The following is a 10,564-nucleotide window of genomic DNA, read 5'->3' as shown; positions in this document are numbered from 1 at the left end:
ATTTTAAGATATTTTGCTGAGGTCAATTTATAGGGTGAAACGTGTAAAATGATTTGAGGACATAAACTTGCGATTGACTTGTTTCCTGTGGTTGTCATGTTCCTTTGTACGATGGATTGGCTTGCACCCATTAAACCACAAAATGCCATCTGCAACTTTGACATCAGAGTTCCTGTGACTAGCCAATGTCATGAAAACAGGAAGAAGTAGTGGTTTGCAGGACTCGAGCCTACCGACATGGCTTTTACGTTTACCCTGGCTTGGTTCTTGTTAGAAAAAACAAAACACAAAAAAAGAAAGAAAAGAAAAGAAAAGAAAAGAGACCCCACCAACCGCAATAGGGTAAATTACACATTCCTCTCCTATGATTTGTCATAGGAACTTTTTTTATGATTTGAAAATTTAGTCGAACCTTCCTTAAAAATGAAACTAACCTATACGGACCTCCCCTCTTAATGATGGACCATCAAATAGACTAACAAATCTGTTTAATTTACTGAAATGCTCTCAAGTTGCTATAGTAGATTATTGAACTACCCATATTTTTATATATATATTCACAATAATCCACCACCCACCCCACCCACCTACCTTTTTCTCCGGCTGACCACCACCATGCCACCACGGCCAACCACCACCACGGGCGAACATGATTAATTGATTCAACCGTCGAACAACAGGTCCGACGAGGAGAGATCCATTACGGTGAAGCTACCCAACGTTGAAACTCAATGGTGTCAAGACCTGCTATCGGTAAAGCTTCGAACATAAGCTTCCATTGTTTTCGGTGAAGCTCCAAGTAACAAACCTTGACCTATTAGCTTCCATAGATTCCGACACCGGCGAGCAAAGAACCAAGTGTGTGACTGTGTGTCCATGAAAACCGAGTGAGTAGAGAGGAGATATACAAAGGGTAAAATTAGTATTTTACTTAATTTAGACATGACTTTAGCATAATTAGTCATTGACAGATGTTGACTCTAACAGAAAGGGAGGTTCGTGTAGGTTAGTTTTATTTTTAGGGAAGATTCGAGTAAATTCTCAAACCCCAGAAAAGGTCCCAGTAATTATGGCAAACTATAGGGGAGGTTCATGTAATTTACCTGCCGCAATATATCAAGTGCATGAACAAAAAGAGATTTGATTATTCAATTCATGCACCAGTTAGGGTTTTTATTTTATTTTATTATTATTATTATTATTATTTAAATTATTTAGGTATTAATGTAAACTAAACATTAAATTTTAAGGTTAATTACACTCACACCCCCTGAGGTTTGCCCTATTAACAGGCAAATGAAAGATAACCATTTTTTGAACAATGACATCCCCTCAAGTTTGTTGAGTTTGACAAAGGCACACCTGAACACTCTGACATTTATCAAATGACTAAAATGCCCTTTGACTTGTCAATTGAACCATTAGAATATTAAAATTATCGATTTAACTTTTTCACTAATTTTAATTTACCAAACTACCTATTAGATATATATATTATATACATTTAATTATATATATCATCCCCTCATTTTATATATATATATACACAGATATATAGAGAGAGAGCATGGGGTAAGAGGAAGGGAAGAAGAAGAGGGTGGTTGCCATCTCCACTTGCAGCACAACACCACAACCGCCATCAGCATAGCACCCCATGTCAAACACCAAACATGACCACTGGCGGCACACCACCAGAACCACCGTAGCCCTATGTACAACACCAAACATGACCACTCCAAAGTACGTCGGCCACCTCCGCTCCATTAACAATCGATTGAACATCTTGATTACCTAAAAAAAAATCTCATGTAATCTATACCACCAAAACACGTTATTCATCATCTTCAACCTCTATTCCCTGCAACCCATTGAAAACTCCCACCCAATGCAAAACACCCTAAATCGATGATCATCGATCACCCTGAATCGCTAATCAACGATTTGCAAATCCTCAAACACCAAAGTGACCATTGCAATTGAAAGCCCTAAGTAGCCAACAACAAATGCCAAAACCCTAAGTGGCTACTGCAACTTTCTCTGTCGCTGCCAACAACACCAGTGCTCACCAACTAATATACCTAGGGGCGATGGTGGTTAGTCAACTCCGGAGAGTGAGGGTTGAAGATGGTAATGAAAACCAAATTGCCGTCACGCCGGATTTTGAGAGTGTCGATTGGGATAAGACAATATGTTTAACGGATTCGTCGAGCATGACGATGCAGCATCGTGAACAGTGAACTCTCCAAGCCAACATCAATCTTCGGGCTCAAACAAGACTATGGGTGGTGATCGGAATATTCGTCGGATCGAAGCAACCATCTTTCCTCCTCTCTGTGCATCACCTCTCGCCACCGCAAATCCTCTAAACTTCTTGTGAATAAATATATATATATACACACACACACACACATAGAACTGGGTTGTTACACTTGTTGGGCTCTTCTCGATCGGATGGAGTAAAATCTACAGTGAGAAACGACGTATTGGCGGAGAAGTAGCGTTAACCAAGGAGAATTGCAATCCGACGGTTGAGTGGAGAGGGAAAAATAAAAAATCGGGTGGAGGTGGTGGTTGTGGGTGGAGGTTGTGGCGGTGGCAGATGTGAGTTGTAGCGACGGTGGGTTGAGGGTATTGAGGTTAGAGAGAGAAAGTAGGTAGGTGTAGTTAATTTTCTTTTTTCCTAAAAAAAAAAGGGTATTTCGGTAATTTAATGGTTATGATATTTTAGATTAAATATGAATAAAGTATTAAAGGGTAATGTAGATATTTTACTCCTTTTTAGGCTTTGTTTGGATGCAAAATCTGACAGGGGGTGTCATTGTTCAAAAAATAGCTATCTTTCATCTGACTGTCAATAAGACAAATCTCAAGAGGTGTGAGTATAATTAACCTTAAATTTTAAATACATTTTGCAAATTTTAATAGAACATTATGTTTAGAAAGAATAGTTTGAAAGTCCTATTTTAAATTCCATTACTTTTTAATTCTATCCCATTACTTTTAAATTTTGATGTCCATAATAAACAACGCTCACAACAATTGTCGTAATAAGAAGTTTGTAATTGTTTGAGAAATGGTTTCAAAATTACTACAGTAGAATCAAATTTGTTGGCTCCAAGTCCAAGGCTGCTTTTAGTTGCAGAGTCCTTTCTTGGAATGGTAAACTTGTCCTTGAAATCCAAATTTGAATTTGTCAACTGGAGACTGGAGAGGCGGTGGAAGTTACCTGCACCCCACACAGTGTCACACACACAATCAACCTGGCCTTTCTTTCTCTGGAGCACCACAAGTCTGACTGAGCAAGCATTTTTGGATTAAGAAACTTCGTCATGGTTGTTGCAATGGACTAGGATCTCTCAACTACAATTACTTTTCATACTTTTCAGCGTGTATATATATATATGCAATGTAATTGCTTTGAGAATACATGAAGATATTATTCTTTTTCTTCTCCAAGAATGCAACAACCATTGATTTAAGAATATTAAACATTTAAGTTCCTTTGTTTTCACGTAAAATTTTTCAATTTTTTTTTTCTTTTTTCTTTTTCAGATAAAATAATATTTTAAATTTTTTTTTTCCAGGTATTTAGTAAAGGTCCAGGGCCTAGGCCAATATTGAAGTCAAATTCATCAACTGAAGTGTGTAAAATAACTTGTCAAACATTAATAGATAAATATTTTTTATTAAGTTTTAATATATATTTTTTTTATAAATATTTTACGACAGTTGCACACCAAAAAATAAAAAATATTTTATGTCCAAAACAAATGGAGTCTTTATTAAAAAATTAATCAAATAAAATTAAGATCATGTTGCACTGAGCTCTTATTTTCATGCTTTGATTTCAGAACACAGTTATGCACGACGTGATCTAAGCCTCTATCAAAATGGATTTTAATTATTAGACTCACATGATCATGTAAAAAGTATCTTAAAATGAGGACCACATGCTCCACGTGCTGATTGACTCAGAAAAAAATTTAATATATATATCCATTTTATTCAAATCTTGATAAAATTTTGTAATATCTTTTAATTAAATTTTAGTACTAAATTCTTATATACAATTATTTGTTAAATGAATTAATGGTAGAAAAATATATTGGGTGAACCGGCACGCCACATTATTGGCATGCACACCGAATCCGTTCACCCAATACTTCCTCCAACACAAACATCAAATTATAACACACCTAGTCACTTTTTGTTTAAGTTTTGTTGAATTAAAAATTTAATAAATAATTTATTTCATTTTTTACAAATCTATTTCAATTCATTTATTATATAAATAAGGAATAATTACACTGACTACCTTGAGGTTTCGTCATCATACATTGACCTTCCCTCTTATTTATCGAATAACATTAACCTCCCTCAACGTTTGTATACTCATAATATAGACATCCCTTCCGTTAATAGAAAACACTGTAACTAACGAAAAAAGATGTTGTTAGTAATTTTTAATTCACAAATTCCTATTCTACCCTTGCAAGACATGTAAATAAAGCAATTAAAATGTCTAAAATACCCATGTAATTATTTCTCCTCTATCCTCATATTCTCTTCCCCTCTCTCTTCACAACCCTCGAACATTATAGTAAAACTCAAAATACAAATCCCAAAATGTTTAATTTTTTTTTTTCTCAATTTTCTCATGTTTGATTTTGTTTTCTTTCCCGAAAAAATATATATATTTTGTTTACGGCATCATGGTCACCAACACCACCACGCCGGCACCGGTAAGTTTAGTGCACCGCCCGCCCTCAGAGAAACTATTCTCTTCAACCACCCTTGCTCATTATCTCTATCCAGATATTTCTATCTCTAGTATATTTCAGAGAATGCAATTGATTATGCAAGTGCGAAAAGAAAAGAAAGAAATTTAGTGTCGGCAGAATAGGAAAATCAAAGAAAATGAAAGTTGAAGTCAAAAGGTTAAGACATTGAATTGAATAATTTAATTAGAAAGTTAAAGAAATAAAAAAGGGTCGAATATTTTAGAAACTAGTAACTACAGGCGAAGCAACAGGGAAGGGAAACTCCAGCGAAGCAACAACAAAGGCAAGGACTGCACCACGGCACCATCACAACCTGTAGCTTCACCACCGCCATCCTCACCCCATAACCACCGCCATCCTCTCTCAAACTGAAATTGGTCTCTCTACTCAAACTGAAATGAGTCTCTCTTCTTGTCCTAAAAATGGGTTTACAAAAGGTGAGAGAGGAAAGAGAGTAAAGAAACATTTGGGTGTTTTTGTCTTTTCAAAATTTATTGTATTTTGTAATAAAATACCATATGGATATAATAAGGGTAGAAAAGTAATTTCGATAGAATTGTTAACGCCATCCATTCAATAGCTCTAACAAGGGAGGTCATTGTAATTTAAAAAATAATAGAAAAGGTTAGTGTAAGTTGACGAAATTTTAGAAGAAATTAGTGTAATTATTCCCATAAATAATAAATATTATATTTAGGAGTTAATGTTTGAATTTTTTTTTGTTGATAAGAATATTAGAAGTCAGTGATGGTGCGAGACTCCAATATAGCTCCTAAACAGAAGTAATGTATGCTTAACTATTTATTAAGAGTGCAACATTTCAATTCATTTATTTATATTCGTATAATTCGAATCCAATTAATACCTTTATAAGGTCTAGTCAATCGAATAACCCCCTATACTTGCATTTCACTATTTGTACTGTTTGAGTTTGAAATTTCCCAAATGCAACAACCGAGAATTAAAATATTGGGGGAATGTGGTGGATAATTACAAGAGGTTGCCGTGTTGTATCCCAAGACTAGTGGAGGAGGCCCAAGTTGGCCAACACTCCTATGAATCTGTGATACATGCATGAATCCATTCAATTCCTACATATACATGTATATTTTCTTAATCTATGTCATCTACTAGACTACTTACTCATCTATTTCTTGTACTAATAGCTAATCTAATCTACTACTATTTGTTACTGTTATATTATAGAAGTAGCATACAAGAAATCCACAACACGTCTTTCAAATCTTACACAGACTGCAGCGCCCAGCTCTCTCTCTAAAACTCTCTCTCTCTCTCTCTCTCTACTGGTTTTCTTTGATTGAAGAAAGAGAAAGTAGGGATCGAATTTGATGAACAATTTGACTCTGCCGGATCTCTGATTATTCGTATCTTGGATTCAAAGGTATCAATCAATTATATATATGTGTGAAATATCTATTGTTATTATTTCGAATCTTCGTTTCATATTCCATGTTTGATAATGAAGGCTAAATCTAGGATTTTCCCCCCTGATTCCTGGACCAAAACAATTAGAGGTCGATTTTTTGTTTGTTTGTTTTTATTTTTTATTTTATTTTATCTTATTTTATTTTTTGGTTTTTAACGTTAAAATTTTTTATTTTTGTTCACGTTTCAATGATGGTTTTTTGTTTTTTTCTTTTAAGTGAAGGGTTTTGATATATCCAGTTGTCAAGTTCTATTCCAAGTTTTGGCTTCTTAAATGATAAATCACTATTATTTTTTTTTCTTCTTTTACTAACCTAACAATATTTGGTGTCAAATTTATGATATCGATTAAAAATAAGAAATAAATAAATTAAAAAAAAAAACTTTTGATTTATTTTTGGTGAATACAAGTTGTCTTCCTTGGGAAAATATAGTTAATTTTTTGAACTATATCTTTCTGGCTTAAATATGATAGATTTCTCGGGTGTCAATCCACTTGATGTTCAAAATAGATGTTATATGACTCATTTGGTTCCTTATTAATAAGGAAACTGATAAAACAAAGAAGATTCTTGGTATATACACTGCAATATCATCCCTCTTTTGTTTGGGTTTTGACCCCTTTATTGCTGTTTATTTCTATCCAATTAGTCAATTTTCTTATTTTAGTTTTTCCCATAAAATGCAGAAATAGAATCATCTTTGGAATATTCTGTCTCATCTTTAAATTATCAGAACATAAGTACATCGAAAATTTTGAATTCTGAAGGAGGCAAAGAAGACATGGCTTTGGCATTTACACATTTGTCTTGGTGGTTATGGAGTGGAAAGCAACAAGAGCCTAAAATCTCCGAAGGGGCGTCTTTAAATACTTCATCAGATTGGGGTTTGTGGGAATCAGATGCTGTGAAATTCCCTTTGGTTAATGTGGGCAATGTGGTATCCTCGTCTAGGAGAGTTAAGCCAAAATGGCGAAGCCGGGAAGAACGGAAAATTGACCGGGAATATGATGTTGTTTTGGTGCCGTCGGATGGTGGGTGTGTTTCTGGCTCTGATTCCGATGACTCGGATTGGTCGATTGGATGGTTGGAGCCTCATGGCCCTGGTTTCCAGAGTGATGAGGAATCGGAGGATAGTTTTGCCGTGCTGGTTCCGTGCTATGGGCATGGGCATGGCCGTGAGGATTTGGACAAGAATTCAAGGGACTATTTTTCAGACACAATTGGAAACATTCCAGACATATATGCTACTGGTAAGAGTCACTTTATGCAACATTATACATCTTTCATTTATTTGTTTGTACAATATTCATTTCCTTTTTCTATTTCATTGCTGGTGCCATCATGATGATTTATTTTGGATGTCCTTATAAAATTTATTGCTGCTAAAGTGTGACATGTTGATACCAGACCATTAATGGAAATTTTTCGGAATAGGTATCATTAGACAAACAACTTCTGCCTACATATTTTTAGTATCAGCCTTTTTTTTTTTTTTTTTTTTTTTTTTTGATGATAATATCTTAAGCAATTAGCTCATTATCTGGATTCACATCTTAGGATCTTGGTCCTCGTTGAGTTCATATATGATCTTTTTGTGGTATTTATATTAGAGAGGGTAATTACAGAAAATATTTATCTAGTTAATTAAATGCGATAATCTCTGGGCCGCTAAGTATGTAAGAGAGAATATTATATGCTGATTCGACTTATCAAATGCTAGTCATACATAGATGTGTGCTTGAGAGCGCACATAATTTTGATTTGATGAAGATTTGATCTTCCCTTCTATAATTTTGACGGTACCTAACCTTATCAGTGGGTTTTTGAACCTTCCCGGGCCTTGTCTGCGTTCTAAACTTTATCAGTGGGTTTTTGAACCCCCTTAACAGTCACCTCAGAACCTGTGCCAAAAATAAATACGTTCTTCGACTTGTCTACGACTGGAATTTTGAACGGTTTGAATTATGAATGTGCTGGTAAAAATGATAGAGTTGCGCCAAGAAAACAAGGCTTAATTTCTCCGTTTTTTGTTGCAACATTGGAATTCTGGTTTTTGCTTCTAAAATATTTTGTTGTAGCACATGTCGGGCTTGGATTTTGGCCTATTCTCCCAAGACATTATTGATGGAAGGTTGGAAGTGTAAACGCTAGGCTTTATAATACAATAAAGTAGGGTAGGGCCTTAGGCTTTAGGTAAAATTTATATGGACTCTTCACCTAACTAACATTGAGTTTTGGTGTGGTATGTCACTGTTTGAACATTAGATTTTCAAATGGAAATGCAAAAATCAATTTGTGAAAACAGTTGAAAAGAAGGCCCCAACTCCATAAATTTGAGGGATAGAGAGAGAGATCTCTTTAATTCCAATATAAGCATCGACTTAAAAGTTGTTTTAATGGGGCACATGGTGTGCTATTGATATATACAGCAAATTGGGTTGGTTCCCAAGTCATTTAGGACTTGGATCACAACCCAAACTAGTTTGAATGGAATGCATTTGGTAAATGAGAGGAGGACATTAATTTGATAAAAATAGGATGAGGCTGTATGGGAATAAACTTTTGGATCCCAACTCTTTATTTTAAATGTGAGCTAGACTTGCAAAAAGGTGCAAAACATTGCTGTTTTGAATGAGGTTCGGAACCTTGAACAAATATGGGTATTTTTGTGAGGGATTTATATTTCCAATTTTCCTGGTATCACCCTCCTTACCTGTTGGACTGTTTAGTCCATTTTGATCACGGTTAAGTGGTACTTTCTCCAATGAATCCCTGCCACATAATCCGTCTATATGTTTTTGAATATTCTTGTGCATGTGCTTTTCATTCAGTCTTTTAATCAACCATCATGTTAATTCTGGTAAAATATCTCAAATTGTAGATGCTTCACTGCAGTTTATGGGGAAAAAAATAAAGGGATGATGCATTAATTGGAGGATTAGGCTCTAAATTTGTGGTCCCTCGTGTTATAAATCACTGTTGAATGTTTTCTTCTTGGCATCTATCTACCAACCACTGATGTATGTGTGTGGGTTTTTTTGTCTGTGCATACATCTAATCGATGTAGAAAGCAAAATGGATTTTGGAATTTCTTCCTATTGTCCTAATCCCTAAAACACACACACACACACACACACACACACATATATGTATGTGCACATATAAATATAGTGGTCTCCTAAGATTTATAATCTGTGCCGAGTTGTAATTTGCATTTGCTTCACTGTACAGAGAGCAAGAAGTATATGGAGCAATGGCTCTCTTCCCTCCAGAGCAGCTGACATACAAGAGTGCCCTTGGTGGCTTGATCACTTGTAAAAAAATGTTTGTTGCTCTGCTCTTGCTGCTTGCTGGTCTTCTGGTAGTAACTGAAAAAAAAAAATACCAATAAAAAATAAAGAGAGAAAAAACACAAAATTATTATAATTTCTTCAGAAAAGATAAGAGACTGGTTTATTGTAAATTTGGTAGTTGAAAGATTGTCGTATGCTGTTTTTCAAGTTAATATTAGGCTATCGAGAGAAGAATCAGCAGAGGAATGAGGATGAATGATGCTATTAGCAATGGAGAAATCGTTTTCTTTCTTATTTCCAATCTAAAGGAAGGGGGATGGAAAACGAAAAAAAAAAAAAAAATTAGGGTTTTGTTTGCACCCGTGTGTGTGTGTGTGTGTTTGATTGCATATTCTTTGATGTGAATATGATTGACTGTACATATAAATGTAGGTCTGTGCTTTAAGAAAGGTGTAGGAAGAGATGTGAGTTGCCCAGAGGGGGATGGAAAAGGGGCAAAAAAGGGTTTTGTTTGCACCCTTGTGTGTGTGTGATTTGCATATTCTTTGATGTATATATGATTGGCTGTACATATAAATGTAGTTCTATGCTTTCTTTTATTGGTTGTACATGTATATATTTTAGTCCTAAATTAGGAAGAAAAATAGAATATATCATTGTAAATATCGAACCTTGTATTATGTTGTTATTACTGTAAATAAAATGTAAGCTGTTAATATAAGGTATAATCATTATTCTCTCTCTCACACACACACACACACACACATACACACACACACACAAGATGTGAGGCTTATCTTGTTGGATGATAATGATAATTGAGTTGTTATTGCTAAGCTCAAAAGCAAAGAGCAAATGCTGTACCTACTACAAACAATGGTCAGTTATTTATTTCCTATCATATATATATATATATATATATATATATATAAAATAAATAATATGTATAGTTATTTAATTATATAGATGGACTATTGTAAACTCCTTCATTAACACACTTTTTAGGGACACTAAATGGACATATGAACCAACTATTTACATG

The 10,564-nt window shown here is 34.7% G+C and overlaps 1 protein-coding gene across 1 annotated transcript; it reads left to right on the top strand.

The window, feature by feature from the left end:
- The first annotated feature begins 6,776 nt into the window (after positions 1–6,776).
- On the top strand, positions 6,777–9,983 carry LOC132274101 (uncharacterized). Its single transcript, XM_059775268.1, has 3 exons — positions 6,777–6,802; positions 6,916–7,479; positions 9,461–9,983. Exons 2-3 carry the CDS (start codon positions 7,011–7,013, stop codon positions 9,508–9,510), a joined length of 519 nt encoding a protein of 172 aa, XP_059631251.1. The 5' UTR covers positions 6,777–6,802; positions 6,916–7,010; the 3' UTR covers positions 9,511–9,983.
- Positions 9,984–10,564: the final 581 nt, after the last annotated feature.

The sequence above is a fragment of the Cornus florida genome, unplaced genomic scaffold (assembly GCF_030987335.1).
Source record: "Cornus florida cultivar Cherokee Brave unplaced genomic scaffold, ASM3098733v1 CherokeeBrave_3.0.0_Hap2_Chr09, whole genome shotgun sequence".
NCBI lineage: Eukaryota > Viridiplantae > Streptophyta > Magnoliopsida > Cornales > Cornaceae > Cornus > Cornus florida.
Note: the sequence above shows the minus strand (reverse complement) of the source record. Positions and strands in the feature narration are given on the sequence as shown.

What these genes read in the sequence shown, in the direction of transcription:
- LOC132274101 (XM_059775268.1), top strand. Translation starts at nt 7,011, where the DNA reads ATGGCTTTGGCATTTACACATTTGTCTTGGTGGTTATGGAGTGGAAAG. An exon ending in TCCAGACATATATGCTACTG is followed by an intron (nt 7,480 to 9,460) that starts GTAAGAGTCACT and finishes TTCACTGTACAG; the next exon opens with AGAGCAAGAAGTATATGGAG.